This window comes from Dicentrarchus labrax, unplaced genomic scaffold (assembly GCF_905237075.1).
Source record: "Dicentrarchus labrax unplaced genomic scaffold, dlabrax2021, whole genome shotgun sequence".
Taxonomy (NCBI): domain Eukaryota; kingdom Metazoa; phylum Chordata; class Actinopteri; family Moronidae; genus Dicentrarchus; species Dicentrarchus labrax.
Window position 1 is genome coordinate 821,376 of NW_026136702.1, and position 22,756 is coordinate 844,131.

Here is a 22,756-nt window from a genome sequence, read left to right on the forward strand (position 1 = left end):
CCACAAAGGGGAAATTCAGTTTGTTGCAGCAGCAAGGGTTAGTGCAAAGTCAAAGTCATGAATTGATTGTATTTATACAGGATGTAAGTCTATAATAATTCCTTTGGCACACTCGAGCCTCCATACTTGAATTTAAAAGTTAATATAAAGGAAAATCTGCATTATTTTAATGCTTTTCTGCAACTCTAGTAGACTTCTGGCTCTATTGCTTCATAATGACCATCAACATGAGGTCATCATTTACCAAAGCCTTACAACACAGCATAAATCCACAACATCTAATCTATAACGTATCTGGAAGGGGATTTAAAGCATTTTAAAAGGCTTAGCTGTCCTTTTGGTATCATCGCTGCCTCGGCGGACTACTTTGAGGCTGAGTCCTGCCACTGCGGTGATAAATTTCTAATTCGAGCCCAGGCCTGAATATTCAATAAACTTAACCCTGTCCACTGTAAACAAATACCTTCTGAAGAGCCCCCAAATTTGGCCGAGCTGTGTATGAGAGGACTCAGGCTGGTATGTGCTGTGTATACAGGTTCTGCTGTATGTGTGTGTTGTGTGTGTGTGTGTGTGTGTGTGTGTGTGTGTGTGTGTGTGTGTGTTTGAATGTATCACGGGATATGAAGGAGGTCATCGTCTCTACTTCCTCCACAGTATCTGAGCAGGTCTCTTTTCTCTTGCAGGCGACTGGGAGTGCTACCCACATGACCCCACTGTATGGCATGTAAGTCGCTGGTTTTTATCTATTTATCGAATGTTTTTTCTATGTTCCTTCAGCGTTTTCAGTTCAGTATGAATTGGTTTGTCAGGCTTTATGTGTGTGTTCCTGTGGCGCTGTAAGGTGCTCATTGCTATGTCATTGTGTACTGTACTTTAATTTGCATCTCCTGTTGATGAACTTGTCTTTCTGCTTTTGTCTTTGGCTGTAGTGATGGTAGCTATCACTGCCGTTAATTCAAAGTATCCGTTCATGTAAATCACTTGACTTCTCATCTGCCAGACGTTTTTGAACCCAGGTGTTGTGTTATGTCATTTCGATGCTGTGTGATCAGTTGGAGGAAAAATGCATCAAATTGAGATGCAAATGAAGTTGCCACTTTTCCCCACCAGCTCTTAAAGAAACCAGACAAGCATTTAGCATCATTATTAACGGAAATGAACTAACTTAATAACTGTTTTCAAGGGAAACTTTTATCTGCTGATTACAATTTAGACAGTTAACAACTTATTGTCAAAGACAGTCAACATTCTGGCAGATAAGAAACGATATATCAAAATAACAGTTTAAATGTTAATAATTCTCCAGTAGTAGCTGATTTTTATTTGTGCCTGTCTTCTGAGTGTCAGCGTGTCTCATGATGTCTCCTGTTGCAGCATCCTGGGACCTGGCAGCCGTCCAAGGAGGGAGACCATCTCATTGGAAGAATCACCCTCAGCAAGAGGAGTGCCACCATGCCTAAAGAAGCCGGAGCTCTGCTGGGGTTAAAGGTCAGAGAGGACACATATTTATAATTGGGATATTAATATTTTTGCAAACGGCAGTCACTGTTGTCTTCTCTTTATATGACATTAATATCTCTGTGTCCCTCTCTCCAGGTGGTGGGAGGCAGAATAACAGAGTCAGGGAGATTAGGTGCCTTCATCACTAAAGTCAAGAAGGGAAGCCTGGCCGACGTGGTGGGACATCTCAGAGCAGGTAGTCTAAACAATCACGTGTCACACTATTTGCAGGTCTGGACAAAGACTGGAAAAGTCATTATGCTCCAAACATAAGGCTTTTAAAAGCACCATGCAGTGTCAGGTTTGTTCCATGTTAACTGTTAGAGTAAGTTGGGCTGTTTCATATCTTTAATTAGCTTCATCCAGTTTTCACTTAATTGTGTTTTTTTCTCTACAATGGCCTTACATATAATGCTAGATAAGTAATTAAAAGGTTCGCAAAATATATGTTTTTCTATCTGTCAATAAATCTCATAAAAAGACCGAAACCAATACTCACTAACACACCTGCTGTGTATCCGTCCTTGGTACTGAGAAGTAGACTAACACAAGTGTTAGTTTTGGTCTTTTCATGAGATTTATTGACAAAATGAAACATATAGAATAAAGATGAATTATCCTTAGAGATTTTGTGTATGCACGTCTGATTTCAGGGGATGAAGTTTTGCAGTGGAATGGGAAGCTGTTACCGGGGGCGACCATGAAAGAAGTTTACAACATCATCCTGGAGTCTCAAGCTGAGCCTCAAGTGGAGCTGGTGGTATCCAGGCCTATTGGGTAAGTCAGGAATAAAACACTCTCTGTACGGCTGTATGTAGGTATTTGTGATACCCTTCAACCCTTCAGTTATAAGTCAGCAGGGTAACCGTTGAATTCAACCAGGCAGCGTTGACTGAGGCTCTGACTCAAGAGTTGGCTGACCTCAGATGAGATGTGAGATAGGGACGTGTATTTGTATTCTGACGGCGACTGTGCGACTGCATTCAAAATATTAAAAATAGCCGGCCACTACCTGCTGCAGGAGTTGCCAAGTTTTCGGAACAAGAGATTTCCATTTTGTCCCCTTTAAAAAAGCACTTGTGTTTATTTCTAGGATGACATAAGGTGAATCGTTACTGACAAAGTAAAATCGACCGTAAACTCCGTAAAAATGACAAGAGGCTTTTTTAGTTGATGCCTTTTAAAAGCTCAACTGAGCCGGTCATGAACAGTGCAGCAGGTTGGTCTGCAGCTTGAAAGAATGCCTCGTTTTTTGGCAGATTGTATCCTAAAATGTGTTTAAGTTGATATGTCCTCTAAAATTCAGCATCCTCGTTTGGATTACATTGATTTATGCTTTTGAGAAATGGATGTGGTTTTTACTAGCTTATTAAGCTGCTTTAAATTGAATGAAGTAGACGTTTTAATTTGAAGTAAGTGGTGGAGTGTGCTGTATTCAGGAAGTATTTCATTATCCCCTGCAGGCAGGAAACATACAGTATATATGCAGATCAACAGCCTCATAACTTAAACGATGAATTTCTCTTAATCTAATTCTGTGTAATGATCTATCTCTGGATATCATTTGTTTAAATGTCTTGAAGTCACAATTACTGCAGTATATTTATTGCTGTTGATGATAATTTGTGTGTTTGCGAGCAGGTTCAAACTACTGTAGAATAAATCTAATTTGTGTGTGTGAGAGACATTTGGAAATGTGTTTAAATGAATCCACAGCCTAAGTTATAGAGATAATAGCTTGTTTATTCACTGTAATATTTGGACCCATTCAACATATCTCACTCTACTTCAAGAGCCAATATTATGTATCTTATAGTTTATTTTACAGGTCAGTAATTTTCATATTATATCCTAATCATTTCTTTGCAAGTTTCCCTGATAAACTAAAATGTGGGTTTAATTGTTTGGGAAATAGACACTTAAATAAATATTAATTCATCACTAATTTCTAATTGAGACTTTATGCTTTATACATGTTGAATTGCTTATCTGTTGACAAATTCCACATTTTTGCATGTTCAGCTGACCAGCTGTGCACCGACGGCTTTTACACACAATCAATTGGAATGAACTAATTCAGAGGTTTTTAGTTTTTTTATTTTCCATTAGTGATTAGTAACAAGTAACATAGTCCTGAACACTCCAGCGAAATGATTAGCAGATCACATGGACCCGTTTAGTAAAGCACTACTGTTTCAGTTTCTATACCTGAAACAAGAATGTCACATAGGACATGAATTATAAGACGCAGTCTAGATTACATTGTGTACAGTCACATGTTACACTATGAATAATCTACTCATTGTTCATTATGCGCCTTTATTTTTTATTTGATCTTAGTTTTTTCAGACTTTTTTAGAATTTTAGGTTGGCTTGATAACTCTTCAGGATAATCTTGTCAAATAAAATACTTAGTTACAAGTTGTGCTTCCCTATGTGTGATAAACTATTTTTGTAAGAGAAGTCCTTTTAATGGGTTTAAGATTTGACCTCATTTGCTCTTTGATGGGGAAAAAAAGTTGAATGTATTAATTTCTCTCCAAACACTCACGAAGGGTGTATAGAAAATATCAGTAAGTAATCTGCCCCTTTTATTAGGACCCTTTGATCCTCTCACGCTTATGGAAACAATTTTGGTTTTGCTGGTACCATTTTGCATCCCTAAATGAACTGAATCCCATTTAGCAGGGATTGCTGCAATTGAACATTGGCTTTTGTGAATATAGCTCTGATTTTTCATCTCCTATTAAATCAAATTGAAAGTTCACTTGAAGGGATGCAAAATGGCCAATGGGAAATGTCCATCAGTGTAGCATTGCTTTTGCAAGCTTTTTAAACTGTTTGTGCAACGTCTGGAATTCCTCTTTTTACATTCCTGGTAAAGTCTGACGATCCCAAAGTGAAATCCAGCACTTACAGTGTCAAATAAGAAATGCTTATTTCTTTTTTTCTCTTTAATCTATTGGTTTGGAAGTTGGGACATTGGGATTCATAAAGCAAGCAATTTGTTTTTATTTCATTTACATTTTTCAATTTTTGATTTTGGAATGGGCAACCTAGGGTCCATGAAACACTTATCAGTTTAATGTTTGTTTTTAAAAGCAAATGTTAAAATATATAAAAACTTGAAACAGTTCAACATTTTGGGAGATTATTTGCTTTCTTTCCGTGTGAAATGAGAAGATGGACATCAATGTCTCATGTTTTTTTTACAACACTGGAGCTGAGAGGCGATTGGCATTGCTGCTTCCAGTCTTTATTTGCCTTGGTACATTGGTGCATAACAATAAACGTAGAAACATATAAATAAAGATGAAATAAAGGCAAGAAAAAATATGTACAAATATAAAAAGAGACAATATGTCACACAGATGTTTGAGTGGTACCATCTTCGTCGTGTAACTCTCAGAAAGAAAGTGAATATATGTAAATGACCAAATGTTTAGCTGTTACTTTGAAGAGAATATCATAGAATATCAGTCTGTTGCCCCATGGTAACCAAAGAAACCCCTGAGTGGTGGGGCTGCAAATTTAAAATACTGAAGTTTTTCCACTTTTTACATTCTGAATTTCTGAAGCTGATAAGTGTTACACAGATTGCCATGCTTTCTTTATGTATTACATGAAGCTGGTGCAGTGGATTCTGGTGTTTCCCATGGGACCTTTTAATTGTAGTGGTGGTGATGGATAAGAAATTATGATGGTGTGAACAGAATTGAGCTACCGGTTCCATCCATTATTATTTCCGATGATCAATGGCCAGACTAAAATGTCTGAGTGAGTCTGGGAAACACTGCAGTCATGAGAAGAACTTTGCTCTACTGACATCTTCCCTTTGCTTCTCCATGTTTAACTACATGATATTTAAATCTCCAAATAACTTTGAATTACAGTTTCTTCCAGTAAACTACTACTACATTTATATGCATGTGTGGCTGTGCATCGAGAACACTACTAACTTTGTTCAGTCCAGTTAGAGGCCAGTACGAGAGTGACTGACGTGATCTCTGCTGCTTCTTTTGCAGTGATATCCCAAGAATCCCCGACACGTCCCACCCTCCATTAGAATCTAGTAGGTATCTCTGTATTTTTATCTCTGTCTGCCTGATTGTCTGTCTTATACAAAGTTATTTTTCTTTGGGAGGAAGCTCTGTGGTTTATTTACATTTTTTGTACAGTGCAATGTAAATGTATTTAAATGTATTTATTTTCGAGAAAGAAATCTATGTTCGTGTGTCAACCATGGAGCTGGAGCCAGGAGGTGATTGGCCTAGCTTAGCATCGAGACTGGAAACAAGGGGAAACGGCTAGCCAAGCTCCGTCCAAAGTTTGAAAATACATCTATCAGGACTAATTATCACTTTGTGTCTCATTTCTGCAATCTGCACACAAACTGAAATGTATTTACACGGTGGGGTGCAGTGAGATCCTGATAAGACATTGGATTACTGACTATTCATTCTGTGTGACTTTAACCAGTAAGGTTGCTAACTGCTAGCTTTGCAGGAAATTCATTATGTCAAAATCTATGACGTCAAGAGTGGCGAAAAGGGGGTCAGCTTTAGTGAGTAGTTAAAATGATACTTGATCATGTGACCATAAGGTATATGAGGCCCCAATACTTCTAAACAAAAGCCTATCAGACTCAAAGTAGGTCAGCAGCTTGGCAATTTGTCATCCTGACAGGTTAGCTGTGGAATGGTCTGTTCTCTTTTCATATGAAAGGAACTCTTAATGCTGGACATTACGTACTTGTTTTAGAATTGGACCAGATCTCACATTTTCCCTCCCACTCTTATCTAGACTTTTTGTCCTTTCTGAAACCTTTTTGTCTTCATAGCAGGTTCCAGTTCTTTTGAGTCCCAGAAGATGGAGAGACCGTCCTTAAATGTCCTGTCTCCCTCCAGTCCCGGGATGCTCCAAGATGCTCCGCAGTTGATGCCGGGGCAACTCTCAGTGAGTGTGAGCACTTTGAGTGTGTTGGTGCTGTTGGTGTGTTAAGATGAAGATGAAGCATCAGATTTGTTTATGCGTGCGTTTCCCACCCAGGTGAAGCTGTGGTACGACAAAGTGGGCCATCAGCTAATAGTCAACGTGCTGCAGGCTGCGGAGCTTCCTCTTCGGCCTGACGGACGGCCCAGGAGCCCCTACGTCAAAATGTACTTCCTTCCTGACCGCAGGTATGCCAGCAACCCCTTCACGGGCAGTCCTAGTAATGAAAATGATTAAAATGGGATCAGAAATTAGTTTAGATGAGTCAGATGGACACAATACTCTCTGCCACTGTAGTTTCTCCTTCGAGCTTAGAAGGAGAGCTTGAAGCAATGGAGTTGTAATCAGTTATACTGCTAGATACCAGTAAATCCTCCACACTGGACCTTTGAAGGGGGGTCTGTATGTTCTGTAAAGCATTGATTGACAGTTTTGGGTTTCCTCCTGAAAAAGGAGTAGAGTAAATTTAGATGAATGAGGCATAAGCAAGCTTCTGATTTGTGCGTTGGAAGTTTTTTCTGCACACAGGACAAACAGTAAGTGTCAACTGAAAAAGGAACTTGGTTGGCTCAGTGTCTGTATTTTCTAACACAGTGACAAGAGCAAACGAAGGACAAAAACAATGAAGAAGACCTGTGAGCCCAAGTGGAACCAGACGTTCGTCTACACTCACATCCATCGCAGGGATTTCCGCAACCACATGTTGGAGCTGACTATATGGGACCAACCCAGGTCACCAGAGGAGGACAGCACTTTTATGGGAGAGGTACCCCCCCCCACACACACACACAATGTGTTTTAGTTTCTAGCAGCATTTCTAGATGTTTTAAGGCATTTTTAATATTTTGTTTGCTAAAAATTTAGAGACAGTCAAAGGGATATTGTAGTTTGACATAAAGATAGATGAATATAGTATTATTGACTCCCTGGTAAACATAGTGGAGCACTTGGATGCTAAAGTTCCAGATATTTCCCTCAGGAGTTGTTGGAGAGCAGTCTAGAGGTAAAACGAGTTGGACTTGTCTGTCACTTGTTCACTCCAAGTGAATTATAATACATTAAAAACATTGACCTGCACCTCCTCTTCTGTGCCAGAACATTTTTGCACTAAATACCAAGACAGCGGGTGTTTAGAGCAGCACACCTAAAAGCTTTCCTGATGTATTCTCATAAACAGATTCTACTGTCTGTGTTACATCAATCAGCTGCAAAACATTTACTCACTGTGGACTCTGACTCGAGCAGATCCTGATAGAGCTAGAGACGGCCTTACTGGACAACAAGCCTCACTGGTATCCACTCCAAACCCATGATGTCTCATCCATACCGCTGCCCCGAGCCTCTCCTTACCTGCCCCGACGACACACACACACAGACACCCCCGGCAAGAAGCTGCAGCGTAAGTCTGAGTCTATGAATGCCCTTAATTGTGTATATATATATATATATATTTGTGTACATGTGGTACCTATGTCTCTGTGTGTGAGTGTGCGTGCATGCATCACTATGAGAGAGAAAGGATTGTGTGTGGTTCACTATCAATGAGCAAAGTATGCCAATGTCTCTTTTCACTACCCTTCCCTAATACTGCATTTGTGCCTGGATACGTGCATGCGTATATGTGTGTGTGGTGTATACACATCTATATGTGTGTGTGTGTGTGTGTGTGTCTATGACTGTTTAGGTTCTCAGCGTGTTACAGAGCCTGAATTTGATGAGGGTACAGCAGTAATGTCTAAAGGTGGGTGGGGATCGTTTCCTAGCGTTACATTCAGTGTCTCTCACAAACTGTGTTTTTATTTGTGGTGTTGTCGCCGGGGTTGCTTGGCTGGAACAGGGGGCATGGGATCGCTGTTAAATTTTCTATGGAATACATTTTATGCCAAGATGTATTCGATAGATTTGTGCATACATGACAAGAAGCCCTTTCACTGGTAAGCAAAGGTTGCACCAGCTGACAGAAGCTAAAGAAAGGCTCAATTTGGATCTGAAAAATTGTTCACTTGTTTTGTTGAAATTAATCTAGAAATATATCCGTCTTTCCAGGACTATGTGCGCTTCTTTTGGGATTGTTGCAGCCTAAAAGGCTGATTTCACTGCAGCTTTTCTAAAAAACATTGTGTGTTTGCAGAGAAAGTGAGGATTGCAAAAATATTTGCAATTAATGTTATTTTTTGTATAATTTCTTGCACATGTCTGCATGGTTTCCATCTTTACAACTAGAAACAAGGTAGTGAGTGTGGTGATGTATGGCTCAACTAGTTGCGCAGGAACTTCAATGATTACTCAAATTTGGGGAAAAGTAGCAGTGATAGGACAGAATTGCAAAGTCGTGCAAGGTTACTTTTTGTGATCGCAACTTTCTGGAGGGACTGATATACAGTAAACTGATGCTAAAGTCTTCATATGACATCAAGTCTTTGGTCACTTTAAAACTGTACTACTGTAAAAACGATACTGTATGATGGGCCACCACAAATAAATTCCCTTTATGGGGAACACTGTTACGTATGTGTCATAGACTACATGTTTGCATGGGGTGGAGAGCATCCAGGCTCCGTGGACCAATCAGACATTGTTGTGACTCAGATGAGCTCTGAAACGGGGCTCATCTAACATATAGTTTGTACACGTTCATTTGATAAGGAAACTAAAAGATAAATTACTACCATGTATGTTGAAACACTCAGCTTTTTGTTTGTGTGTATTAGTGTGCTACTGTAGATGTGTGTGTCTCTGTGTGTTAGGGTTGGACTGATGTATAGAGTCAAACTGAATGAATTATCTAACATTTTCATCAAATGCCATTGTGATGCCATAGTCTATTGGCTGTTTGACACACTGTCAATTTCAGCCATATCAGTCGAACCCTACCATGTGTCTGTGTTTCTTAGTACCCATATTAAAAAAGAGAGACAGAAGGGATGGAAAAATACACCACATCCCTTTTTGTTTTAATTTCCATGCATGGTAGGAATAAATGAAAGACCTTGGTAGTACTTTCCAAAGCGAACCCAACGGCCCACTGTGAGCTTTGAGGTGCTTTTCTCTTGGAAATGAAACCAGCAACCTTGGGACCACAACAAAGCCTGACACAGTTGCACCGATCCCTTCAAGGCTGATCAGTCTCTCTATTTATATTTTTATCTTCAGAGATAGTTCCAAAAAAGATTTATTTTTTATTTTTTACTACATTTGAAAATACAGGGCACAGTAATGAAAAATAGCCAGCTGCTCTTCTATTATTAGGCTAATCTTTAAATAGTCTGCATCCTTGAGACACAATGTCCTATTGTTGTTGCCATACAATATGTTTCATGGTATCAGGTTCTAAGCTGATATGTTAGCATGTACAAGTTAACTCTTGGTAATCTAAAATGAATCTCTATAAATTGACATCTGTATATGAATGCAGATTCTGAAGGCATGGGACCAAGATTTTGGCTTCTGATTTTGGGGTTTTTTTTGGATTATATTAAAAAAATTTTTTTAAAATTTTTTTTTTTTTAAAAATTTTTTTTTTTTTTTTTTTTTGATTTGATTGTTTTTATTGTATTGTTTTTTTGATTGTAATCTGATTAATTACTAATCTGATCGCTGAGGAAGTCTTAGCCCAGATATCCGTTGGCTGCACCGTAAGCCCACAAAAAATTTTTTCTTCCCCCCTTAAAAAAAAAATTTTTAAAAAAAAACTAACTGTTAGATTCAAAGACCCCGCCATTACCAATAACAACTATATGGAGAGATAATTACTGAAGATAAATACCTTGAGTTATTATTACTACCATAAATAGTTAATGAACATTTTAGGGAATATAAATGTAACTACTTTATAGTTTTCTACTTTCTGATAAATTTGGGCATCTGCATGAAAATAATTTAGATTCTACACTAAGCTAATATGTAATTGTTGAGGTTGTTGTAGATTTCGCTTCACTGTAAATCAACTACAGATCAGGGCTCTAATGGCCTACACTGGTAGTTAGAGAGAGTAAAAGAGTTCCTTGACATTTTTTACATTATTCCTTAGCACACATTTACTAACGAGAGTGTGATTCTTTGTTTGTGCACGTGCACGTGTACATTCGCACCCAGCAGCGGATGGGCGTGGCAGGGAGAGGCAGCGAGAGCCCACGTCCACCCTGGAGGTGCCGGACCAGCAGAGGACGCCCACCCATCACATACGTTCCCGATCGGTCTCCCCGCACCGCGAGGAGCAGGGACGAATCCGTTCACGGCCAGCCAACATTCCCGCCCAGAGGTGAGGGTTAAAGGACGAGACAAGATTTTATTCTTATAGGAACAACATGCCAAATTTGAACAGTTGCGCATTCTTTTACATGAATCAGTTTGAGGAACAACAGGACTGAAACCCTCCTGTAAGCTTAAAAAAAGGCTTTAAAACAAATTTAGCCTTCAAGGAGAGTTGAGGCTACGGTTCACAGTGGTTGTGATGAATTCCAGCCATCACAAGTTTATGCACACATAATCCACTTCTTTGCTGCCCATTTGTGTATTTAGTATGCTTCAAATGGTCATATTTTAGTCAAAATATGTCTTAATAAGCTGCTTTGGTCTCCTACTGTAGTGACTGTGACACAGCTGTGTGATAGGGTTGAGGTTCAAAATCATTAACTGCTCAGAGGTGGAAAGCATGGCCTGATGTCTGATAATGGATACTAATAAAGGACCAACCTGGTGAGGAGACACTGGTCACTTGTAAGAGGTAAAAGCAACATGGTAGTGCGAGAGTGGAGGAATGAGAGTTTGTTGGAAGCCGGCAAACAGAGTCCATCTACTAATGAAATGTCTGTCTGATGCAGAACACGCAGTGCTGCCAGCTCTGCTTTTACTGGCCGGGCCAAATGAGCCCCGCCAAGAGTCTGCCGCAATGCCGCCCGACCACTAACCTGACATAAGTCTTTCTTTCTTTCTTTCTTTCTTTCTTTCTTTCCTTCCTCCTTTCTTATCCTTTCTTTTTAGGAGTCTGGATGATGAGCTTCCTCACACTCGTCGTTCTCGTTCTCCAACCCGCTACTACGACGCTGCCCGAGGTCGCCACCAGGAGGACGAGTACCTGGATGACAGGTGTGTGTGTTTGTGTGTGAGCACCGCTTGTAATAACCAGTTAGAGTCAATGTTTCTAGTGTTTGTCAAATAAAGTGACACTGTGATTTTTTTGTGTGTGATGTTATTTGTTGGTATGTGACGGCAGTAGAGATTCTGTTTTTAACTTTAAGTGTGAATGCCGGTCATGAAACTTCCTAAAAAACTTTTTTTTTATTTATTTAATGAAACGGTTATTTTCATTTATTATAACTTTTATCAATTTAAAAAAATATTTCCTGGTTTAGTTTTTCTTCCCTTTCTTTCACTGAATTTCCCTTTTTCACAGCTTTTCTTTTTCCTCGATCAAGTTTGTTGCAGTAGCTATCCGTTGATTGTCATAAAGTGACTTTAGAGCAGTGTTAAGAAAATGCGGCTTTGGTTGCAAAAATCTGTGGCTTTTCTGAGTGTGTGTGTGAGTGTGTGTGTGTGTGTGTGTAGCAATCAGCAACACCTTCTCTTTCCTATTCACCCTCTTCTCCTTCTGCTCTTGTGGTTTTTTGACTGTTGTTGATTTCCTCATGTGTCATCCATCCCCATGGTAACCACAGTGAGGTCATCATGATCCACCAGTCAATGCGAGGCAAAAGTGCAGAGTGCCTCCACACCAGGTAAACTGGCCAATCACAACATATTTTTATTACATTTGGGTTCTGGTTCAGTTGTAGTTTTGTGTGCGTAGTGTTTCTTATTTTTTAGTTGTTGTTTTTTTTATCAGATTGTCTCTTAATTGTCTTTAAAAAGTTAAATCCATCACTTAAAATAGTGTTTAGAAAGGAATGAGAAAATACCAGCCTCTTTGACTTTGCTGTAGAAGCAATATAAGTGTTGTGACAGTAAATTGTGTGTCATTTGTGTGTATACAGTCTAATGGTTACATAATGTTCTTTTTAAAACGCACTTAAGTAGAAGTCAAATTGTGGGCTGGACTTAAAAAAATAAAGCTGGCGATAGTTGAATAGTTTTATTATTGTCAACAAATCCTATGAAAAAATACCAGCAATGTCTTCAATGTCCATCCCCTGTCTGTGGGTCTGAAGCCCATTTCTTTATATGGAAAACTGAAATCTTTAAAAACTGGTCAAGAATATGTAGTTTCATTTTTATAAAAAAAGGCAAAGATCCAGCTGGGCACTGTAGTTTTTAACAAACGTTACTCAGACAGGTGTAAATACTTTCTGGGGGACTATTTTCAGCTGCGGATTAATCCATATCTGGTGCTCTAGGCAGCTGAACGGTGAATGTGGAATTGAGTCAAAATGAACTACAGGATTTGTTGACAATTTGAAAAATACAGACCATAATCAATCACTGATATATGATACATATTTTCCCCATAATTTTGGGAAATGTGGACAGTCAGGGAAGTAGCAGGTGGGGAACAAGCAAGGAAAGGTGTTTACTGACATTTGATGATATGGTATGTTATGAGGGGAAATTCAATGTATAAACAGGTAGATTAGATTGAGGAGAGGAAGCCACAGAGATGGTTGTTTAGTTGTACTTCTGCGTCAGATCCACAAGAGGACACTACAGGACCACGCTTGCATTCAGACTGTGCTTCATTCTCAGCATGCTGCCGTTCTACAACCGAGCTAACAGTATGGCTGGCTGGGGCTAGAGTCAACACAAAATGTTTGATCAGCGACTGTGTTATGAAAGGATCCATCAAAATTCACTCTTGGCCCTCCAGAAGAAATCAAACATCAATTCTCTCTTTGCCTCTTGATTAAAATTATTCAGAGGCCTTTTCTCTGTTTTCATATCCTGATACAGTTTGAGATATCAAGGCTTTTGCTGTCATTTAACATTTGCGTGTCAGATGTACTGTAGTCACCTTCACATGGGTCTTAGATTGCTATTTGAGCACTCAGCCAAAAATAGGTAAGTTACACGCTTGAGAACACATCTGTATGTATAATTAGAGGCTCCTCCTCATACAACCATACCTCTAACAGAAACATACCAAGCCGCTAACACTTTCTATTTGTACTTTGTATACACATGGATGTGTTTGCGGTAGAGGGGTGTTTTTAAGCGTGTCAGTAGAGATGAGAGCCGGCTTTTGATGCTTGTTTGCCTGTCACACGGTGCTGTAGTTCTACTCGCTTACACTGCAAAAACCTACAAGCTTAGCCAGTGATTTTTGCAAGCAATGCATTGTTTAGAATCATGTCAGACGACAATATGACTGCGAAGACATAACTCACAGTCCTGAAATGTGAAACTTACCTTGCTTTTGAAAATGGAATAAATCAGCTTCGAATAAGCTTAATAACATACTGCAGAGTACATGAAATCACTGGATAAGTTGGCACCTTTCTTTGACCTATAAAACTTTCTGTCTTTGCAAACAGTCCCACACACTTGTTTTTTTTTCTCCTCTTCCACCCATTCCTCCCATTATCCTACTTCAATCTGCTGCATGCATGCTAACATCAGGAGATCTACTAGGCACAATAACACACTGCCACCTAAGATGCCACTTTTGTTCAACGGTACCCACAAACACACAAACAGGTAAGTCCACAGTTATGGGCTCAGTATGCTTCAACGAACAAAGTGTTTATACCCCGACGTGGTTTTCATTTCTTTAAACAATCTCCTCAGTGTAACTTAAAGATCTAATATATAACATATCTGCTTTAAAATGTCTATAAACGCTGGACCTGTGTTGTATATTTTGTTGAGTGGTGTACTCACATTATCCCAAATGTTTCCCACAATGTTCAAAAACAGAGAAATCTGTCCTTTTATTCAGGTAGCAGTATGTTTCCTTGCTTCCGTCTGGTTGCTATAAGTTGGCCGATGTGACCAAATGTAACGTGAATTAAACTTTAACTTTCCGCCTCAGCAGTGGTGGAGACAGCTCTCATGATCCCACGCAACTTCACAATGTCACCAAACTTCGTCTTCTGTTATTGTTTTCATGTGAAAGCAAGTAGAAATTACATATTGTACATTGAACTTAGAAACATGGGTCTCTCATGGATAATGTAACAATCCTATTATTATGTTATGACCAACAATTTTAATTATTTCCACTTCATTTCTGAGAAATTATATTTTGTTTTACAGTTTGGCCTGGCAGACAGCTATAAATACAATACCCATGACCCTCTGCAGCCCTTGCTATGAGTCACCTAAAACTGTCTATGGGGAAAAAAGACTTCTTATTCTTCTCCTCGTTCTCGTTCAAATCAAGTCTTTTGAAGGCCTACGCAATGAAACGTGATAAAGTGATAACAGGGCACAATTTTGGAGTGTCTCTTCTTAAGTTCAGACCTAGCCTACTTTTACACACCCAGCCAATGGTTGCTTGAAGAGGGCACGATTGTCTCTGTTTCGGAAAGTAACACAAATGTAAGCAGTATCGCAAAGTGTTTAGACAATTCAACCAGATTTTTCTTTGAAGCATACTGAGGCATTTAGACACTCCGTGGTGCCAGTGTGAACTTTTCCCAAAAGCACACAATCCTTTTATTGTAGTAAATGTTGATAATCTCCGATATGAGAGTTGGGATATCTGCCAAACTGTTCATATTTATGGTAGAAGACACAAAAGCTTGCGATCTATATAAGCCTGCGGACTTCCTTTTATGTAAGTATTTACTACAGCAGCAGGAGCTTCACATTTGTTTCCAATCTGAACTTCCTTTTCTTTATTTTGTTTCATTTGCAAATGCATGTTTTTTTTTTTTAAATTTTCATCTTGTGACTAGTTCCTCGCTGCCTGCATGTCGAAAGACAAGCTCTGTCGTGGGATCGCACGTGGTCATGGCAACGCGCTGTTCCATCACACACCGCGTTGTAATGTTCACAGATGAGGTGACAGTTAGGTAAGACACACACATACATGCGTGCAGATGATTATTGATGGGTAAACATAAGAGCCTAACTCGTGCCAGGTTGGTAGGATAGTGTAGAGAGCAGTCCAACCTTTGCCATGACAATCACACCGTACCCCATCTTCATGACGAATTACAAACTCTCCCATCCTTACGCCAGCCAGCCAGTCATGGTTTATTCCACAGACTAGGATTATGATTTTGGGAATCTAACCAAACTTTCTTTTAAAACATTTTTTCTGTTTGTCCATTCTTTTTCTCTTTGTGTTTGTTTCTGTCCTCCTCCTGTCTCCTCCATTGGATGGCATGTTGTGCTGTGGTGCCTCTAGTGATCTGCAGCCTTCTCTGGACAGGGTTAGGAGCGCTAGCGCCAACTGTCTGACTCCAGACAATCATGCCCCCTCACCAGAGACTGAAAGGTACCAGCCTCTGTCCCCACCACCCCTCCTGTAGTGCTCCAGTAGTCTCTTATCCTTTACCTTCCCTGGTCTTGGCAGTTCTTTCCCCTCTGAATGGTCCCACACTAGCTTCTCACTCTACCCAGACCCCATCTCTGTACACCACTCTACTCTTCCAATCTGCTGGGACTGCTGTTCTATCAGTAGTAATACTTTTATTTGTTCAGTTTTAGAATTGTTAAACTCTAGAAACATTTTTGCAAATTTCTTATCATTGATGTATGACTGTCTTGACACATTCATCAACCCATCAAAGAATGAGCACTGAGAAGTGCAATTGGCACCAAAACAACCACATTGGTGCACCTTTTTTTGTGCACCTTAGCTTAATTGCTCTATCAAAAGATGAATCACTTCACTTTATGTTGCTTAGCTTTACACAGTCCAGTCATTGGTCAAATACATGATGCTTCTCATTTGTTTGCTTCAATCCTTATGTAATACCAGTAATACCAGCATGACCTTTCCAAGGTCTGTTTATTAAGGCTGAATTCTGAGAACAGCCGTCCTGCTTGATCCAAAGAGATTTCTGGTGCCAGTGCTGCTTTCATGATGAACCATCACCCACAATGTAATCAAAATACCTTGAAGGATAGGTTCCAATTTATTCAAGTCTGTTTTATTACAGTCCTCATATGCCATATATATGTTGAAAGAGGTGTGGCTCGCTGTATTCATTCATCTTGTCCATACTAAGCAGGGAAGTGATTCGTAGTGTGACTACACTGTAAAAGGTGAGGGCAGGTATCTTGGAAGTCACATGTTGGTTTATTGATGGTGTTTCATTCCGGCAACAAATCTACATGCGACTGACAGGACAGAAGAAAACCTAAATAGGGACTTTGGTACTTTCCAAATAACCAGATACTTCCCTTTAGGAGTTGATGGACACCAAAACAGTGCTGAAAGCGGAGGGAATATTGGACTTTTATGCGTTGGGTGGCCAGAAACACAGCTCCAAATAAACACTTCTGTTGCTCCATGTCTGCTGGATGTGTAAATAGGCAAATGTTTGCTGACATCAACTTCGTAAGATGAGTGTATGTCAATGTTGTGTTTACAGCCCGCGCCGCTGCCCCCAAGTAGCCAAAAAATACTTGTAGCCATGGCAGGCACAAAGAGACTTAGGGAACTTTTCACTTTGTGCATACCGAGTAATGGAATAGCAAGGCTTTCTGATTCTGTAATGGCTTGCTGATTTGATTATATGGGTGATATATTTTGTATGTGTACACATAGAAAATCTTTGTCCCATTCCCTGCCCCGGAGGCGTCCGGCAAGTCCCAGGATTCTTATCCAACATGCTTCCCCTGAAGATGACAGGTACCCTTTTGTGGACCCCCAAGTGCTTCCTCTTAGAGCTTGACTTATGCCTTAAAATCACACGCCGTTATGACCCAAACCCTAAAGCTTTTTGTTGAATTGTAATAAAGGGGGAAAAGCTTTTTTACAAAGCACAACATCACCACCCAATATGTCACCAATTTCCAAGATTTGTTCAGTAAAGTAAGTAACACATTCTCTCAAACCTGACTGAAGTCCTCTGGGTTCAGTTGGGTCTGATTGGGTTCAGGCAGATGTCAAGCTCTATCTCATATTCACAGCTAACAATCTCTTTGCTGAGTTCTGATATTTCTGTGACCAGCTGACTTGTGAACTTGTAACCTAAAATATTCCAACTCTTTCTATTGTGATTAAAGTGTAGTGAGTGACTTTATCTTGTATCATATAAACAATTTACTACAGCAGGAAAATGGCTGATTAATTAAATGCCTTTAAAAAAATAGTTCAGCATTTTGAGAAATAAGCTCATTCACTTGACTGACTTCACTAACTGTGACTTAGATTTGTGTGTTAAATATGAAGTTATAACCAGGAGACAGTTAGCTTAGCAGAGGGACTTTGAGTCCTTATGGGGGAAACAGCTAGCTTGGTTCTGTCCGTGTGTTAATTAGTGAGCTTTAAAGGTGTTTGGTTACCTGGAACATAGCCAGGCTAGCTGCTCTTTATGTTAGGCTATGCTAATGTCTCCTGGCTTTAGCTTAATATTTAATGGACAAATACGACAGTAGCCCAAAATGCTGATTTATTACTTGAAACTTGCTTTGAACTAAAATTATTTTCTTGAAACTAACAATAGCTGCAGTTGCAGCTGCAAGGTTTCACTTTATTTGAACAAATACAAGATAAAATGACAAGCTATTCTTTTCACGTTCAATTTAGCTTCCTGTTGCTAACCCTAAACTCCTGGTTTGTGGTCAATGAGCTGGACACAGTGAGAGTGAACACGATATACAATTTAGAACTTGTCCGAATAAAAGTCCCATAGGCGCAGACAAGTTCTACTTTGTTTAATACTTTGTCACTCACATTGTGTAAAGGGTTTTGCTTGTATGGTTCTCAGCCTGTGGGTGGTGTTTTTCTGGTTTGCCATTTGTTGCCGAGAGTTGTAGCGACAGTTTTTCGTCCCTGGTTGTGGTTGTTGTCGCCGTACTTTTGTCCTGTTGCTTTCCTATCCTTCCTTCCCGGTTCTTAGTGGCTGGTTTGTGCTCTTCTTAACTTCTGGTAGTTTGTTCTGGTTATGGTGTGAGATCCTGCCTTGTTGAGTTTGCTTCCTGCAGTCTTTCCGAGTGTACTTTTTGTTCTGGGAATTGCATCTGCAGCTTCTGTGTGCTCGCCTTCTCCTCTCAGTCTTTGAGAAGTCTTTCTTTTTCAAGGCTTTGTGCTCAGCAGCAACTTAGAATTCATGATGTCCATAATTCATATAAGAAGTGTGTGTGTGTGTGTGCGCGTATGTGTGTGTGTTTGTTTGTGTGTGTGTGTGTGTGGCGGTACATGTATCATCTTTGTCATCTTCATGTCCATGAATGGAGAATATGGATGCTACTTCCTACTCAAGAGACTTTGATTCACCTCAGTACAAAGAAGAGGTACACACACTTACGTGCACACACACTCACACACAGGCACATTTACAGATGAAGCATGAGTGTGCGACACCCCTTATTCATATCACCATCATACCATCCATCACAGCATGCCTCCTATTTCCTGTTTTCCAGATCATAAACTTATAAGGCCAATGACAGCCCCCCTGAGAGTCAGACTCTTCTAAATCTAAATGATGTATCCTCCATCATACTCTCTTCCATCCTCTCATCCATCCATCCATCTTTTCTTTTTTTTCCTTTTGTGTATTGTTCCCTTTGCTCATTCACCATTCTCCAGGCAGCCTCGGACCCTGGAAACACCTGAATGTCAGACTCTTGGCAGGAAGCTCTCTGACAGTGGCAGGTAAGGCATGTACTGTACGCTCAGCACATGTCAAACAGTAATGTATGAGCTCATTGATGGCAAGAGCTTGAAATTACACAACCAACTTCAAAATTATTTTAGAAATGTGTCTATTGCTGGTAACTTTTCAAACCCACTCCCCAAGAAGGTTTTTTAAGTTAGTCTGAAGCTCCACTGGGCCGGGTTTAACATTACAGAGGGAGGTGGGGGATTAAATAGTCATTGCGCTCTTCTGTAATTTAACTCATAGTGTTGGACAGCATTTAACCATAGTGACATTACAGGATATGGCCTGTAATAAACACGGACATTCAGCACGACAAAGCCAAAAGTGAAAGCCAAAAGCCTACCCAGGGGAGCGAGGGAGAGTTGAAGGAGGGGCGCAGAGGGAGAGACTTGAGGCAAACATACTGCGTGAGATGAATTTGAGTCAAAAATCCTGCGTGCAACACATATTAATATAATTCTGTGTTGCACACATACAGTGTGACTGAGGTATCTCCGCAAATCAACGTCCAAGGTTAACACTTTCTGGACGGGATTAAAATCACAAGCCAGCACAGGTAATGCTAAACCCACCCCACCTCCCCGAGAGAAATAAATCCAATTCGAATGGGGCTTTAGACTAAAGTAAGGATTCTATTATTATGGCCATTCACATAGACACAATAAATCATAGACCTTGTTGGATAGTTGAAAGGTAAACATTTATTGGTATTTAACTGCCAGATGGGGAAGATTCAAATTAGTTTATGTATTTTTTGAGGCATTTACTTCATACAAAATTCTGGTCATTAGTATAGGTGAGTTTATAGCATTTCTCATTAAATACTGACTGACCTTTGTCTTCTCATGGTCAGAGAGACCCCATAAAGTCACACTGATTGTTGGGGACATAATAACACATGATGCCTCAACCCTGTCTCCTAAAAGTGAAGTTTTTATATAAGTAAATGTTTACTGGCAAAGTATGACGTGTCTTATCTAAACAGACCAACATTGCCATGCTGCTCACTTATTGCTAACATCAGTGTTTAATTATTTGTGTTTAAATATTTAAACCAAGACCATTATCTTGCCCTAAACTAAATCCAACATAACAATTAATATTAATCATGCTTTAGTTGCCATGATGTTTCCTTCAAAGTGTATTTGTTGTTGAAAATTAGTAGTGTGTCAAAGGTCATTTTTAGGAGACATGATTGGATGATAGTGTTCCTTTAATACCCTTAAAGTAGCTCAACCCATTTTCTCAGTCCTCAGGCAGTGTCTACTTTGATTGTTAACCACACATTGGACAAGTTAACTGAAGATTAATGTTTACCTGCAAGCAAGTTGTCTCCTAATGTTTCATTTTACATTATTTGGATAACCTTTTATTTATTTATATTCTGTTGCTTTTTTTCCTTCCTCCATTTTTCCTCGACCCCATATTTCTTCCCATTTTTTGTTCCTGCATGCTGCTGCTCACACACTGTGCTGCGGGGCTTTGGGTTTGTATGGCACTCGTGTGACTGTGTGTGTGTGTGTGTGTGTGTGTGTGTGTGTGTGTGTGTGTGTGTGTGTGTGTGTGTACCAGAATCAAACCCACCTCCATCTTAAGGGGCTCCAGAGGAAAGAAGCCCCCACTGCGGCCCCTTGGTAAGGGGATTTCACTTGAATGAGTGCCCCCCTTTAACCCACTGACACAGAGGCAGATCCGCCTTTTTGTTTAATTTGCTGTACATCCTGTGGTGAGAACAAGACAGGGCTGCTTTCGCACACCTTCATACTTCTACCTGTGTGTGTGTGCGTGTGTGTGTTTCTGTGAGCTGTCTTTGCCACATCACAACCTCGGACACTGCTGTTGTTCTGTGTTTGTGTGTATGTGTTGTGTTGACGTGTGGACACTCGAAGGTCATTGTTTATCAGTATCATTTTGTGTTGTGTAAAGTGTAAAAGGCGTGTTTTGCATAATTTTGGTCTGTTTCAGCATTCTTCACGCAACACCTGAACATTTTTAACAGGGCAAAGAGACCATTAATTATATCACAATTAATAGATTTAGCATCAGGAATTGTATTCTCTTGCTCTATGAATATAAAAGCAGAGTGGATGGCCAGTAGAATGGCAACTTTAAATTGAAGCTTTTTACAGTAGAACTGGTGGAAAATGCCATAATCAACAGATTAATGACAGTTCAAAGAAATTAGCTGCATTTTTACTGCTACTACTTCGTTACTATTTTATCATCAACATGCAGTTAACCCTTCCTAAGTCCCGCCCCTTTTTGCTCTGTGCTCCAATAACAGCTGAGCAAGCCTCGGTCAACTTTCTGCTTTCCTGTACTTTGATATGCTACGTGCTAGGCTAATCTATGTTGAGAAGACAACCACATATTGAAGATGGTTAATAAATAAAAGCCACATAGGCTGTAAAACAAATGGAAATATTCCGGCAGCTTTGGCTGTAAAATAACAGAATCCTTATTTTACCGTTAACAGTATTAAACTTGACTTTAACAGTTTCAACTATTAAATAAACACCGGTCACACCCGGTCGACTGCGTTCCAGTGCAACACGTCGGACGACCGAGTTCTAGCAAGTGAGCAATACCCGTTGATAACACCACATCGTGCTGTATTTCATTTATTCAAACAGGTCTTGGACAGTAATGTGTCAAGATTCTGACTTTCCAGTTTAAATGTAATGCACCGTGATTAAAGGAGAAAGCTGACCGAGGGTCCTGAAGGGGCGGGACTTAAGAATGGTGAATGGATCTGATTTGAGCGATGTGCTCCAGTTACTGGTAATTCACGGTGAAATGACCTGCTCTGTGTTCTGGGGTCTTTTGTGAGAATGGATTACAGTGAATGAATGTCTGCAGATCTGGTGGGATTTGTGCTTTCTCCATGTGTTCTTTCACCGTCTAAATCTTTATTTGCTGCTCTTTCTGCAACAGGACGCCTCACTGTCGAACCCCTGAACAAGCTTCACTCTGCTTCACCTTGTCAATACGTTGTTGCCACTGATTGTTCACAGAAATATTGTTGCTGTTCTTTCATTTCCTCAACTGATGCTCCTCCTGTTGCCATAGTTGATGTTACACATCTTCAGACAGGAAATATAAAATGATAGTTGTTGTTGTTGTTGTTTTTTCGCTCAGTTTCTGTGTTCCTGCAGGTGAATTTCAACCACTCATAATGTCAAAATAATACTGTGTGAATAGGATTAACTCAAGAACTGTGAACTCCAGCCAGGAAGTGAGTGGTGCTGCAGTGTACACCCTGGATCACAGACATATTGACTTTCATTTTATTTTCTCTCTCTCTTTTTATCTCCATTCTTTTCATCCTTTTGCTTTTGTTCATTCTTCTTCAACCCCCCTCCTCCTCCTCTCCCCCCTCTGGCTGTTCTCTCCTCTGTCTGCTTCACTATCATGTTATTTTTGTGTTAGGGGCCACCTCCAAGGTGGTTCGTCTCTCTCCTCCTCAGTGACATCCTCCTCGGCCCGCAGAGTACGGCAACTCCCACAGCTTCCCCCCAAGAGCAGCACCGTTGAACAAGGTATATGTTGAG

At 40.0% G+C, this 22,756-nt stretch overlaps 1 protein-coding gene across 25 annotated transcripts in view; it reads left to right on the plus strand.

The window, feature by feature from the left end:
• The window catches only part of LOC127377762 (regulating synaptic membrane exocytosis protein 1-like), a 91,288-nt gene that overhangs the window by 59,245 nt on the left and 9,287 nt on the right, over nucleotides 1-22,756 (plus strand). For 8 of the 25 annotated variants that reach the window (XM_051425964.1, XM_051426013.1, XM_051425954.1 and 5 more), the window contains 21 exons: nucleotides 684-724; nucleotides 1,375-1,488; nucleotides 1,597-1,696; nucleotides 2,154-2,277; nucleotides 4,056-4,073; nucleotides 5,526-5,572; nucleotides 6,341-6,456; nucleotides 6,550-6,680; nucleotides 7,087-7,258; nucleotides 7,738-7,891; nucleotides 8,177-8,233; nucleotides 10,591-10,753; nucleotides 11,476-11,580; nucleotides 12,150-12,209; nucleotides 14,041-14,118; nucleotides 15,321-15,437; nucleotides 15,776-15,865; nucleotides 17,144-17,227; nucleotides 18,778-18,834; nucleotides 19,133-19,198; nucleotides 22,635-22,744. In XM_051425964.1, coding sequence (XP_051281924.1) covers nucleotides 684-724; nucleotides 1,375-1,488; nucleotides 1,597-1,696; nucleotides 2,154-2,277; nucleotides 4,056-4,073; nucleotides 5,526-5,572; nucleotides 6,341-6,456; nucleotides 6,550-6,680; nucleotides 7,087-7,258; nucleotides 7,738-7,891; nucleotides 8,177-8,233; nucleotides 10,591-10,753; nucleotides 11,476-11,580; nucleotides 12,150-12,209; nucleotides 14,041-14,118; nucleotides 15,321-15,437; nucleotides 15,776-15,865; nucleotides 17,144-17,227; nucleotides 18,778-18,834; nucleotides 19,133-19,198; nucleotides 22,635-22,744 — 2,004 coding nt within the window. Of the gene's footprint in view, nucleotides 1-683; nucleotides 725-1,374; nucleotides 1,489-1,596; nucleotides 1,697-2,153; nucleotides 2,278-4,055; nucleotides 4,074-5,525; nucleotides 5,573-6,340; nucleotides 6,457-6,549; nucleotides 6,681-7,086; nucleotides 7,259-7,737; nucleotides 7,892-8,176; nucleotides 8,234-10,587; nucleotides 10,754-11,475; nucleotides 11,581-12,149; nucleotides 12,210-14,040; nucleotides 14,119-15,320; nucleotides 15,438-15,775; nucleotides 15,866-17,143; nucleotides 17,228-18,777; nucleotides 18,835-18,883; nucleotides 19,199-22,634; nucleotides 22,745-22,756 lie in introns of those variants that run through there. The other 17 variants (XM_051425947.1, XM_051425992.1, XM_051426059.1 and 14 more) reach the window with 17 other exon arrangements.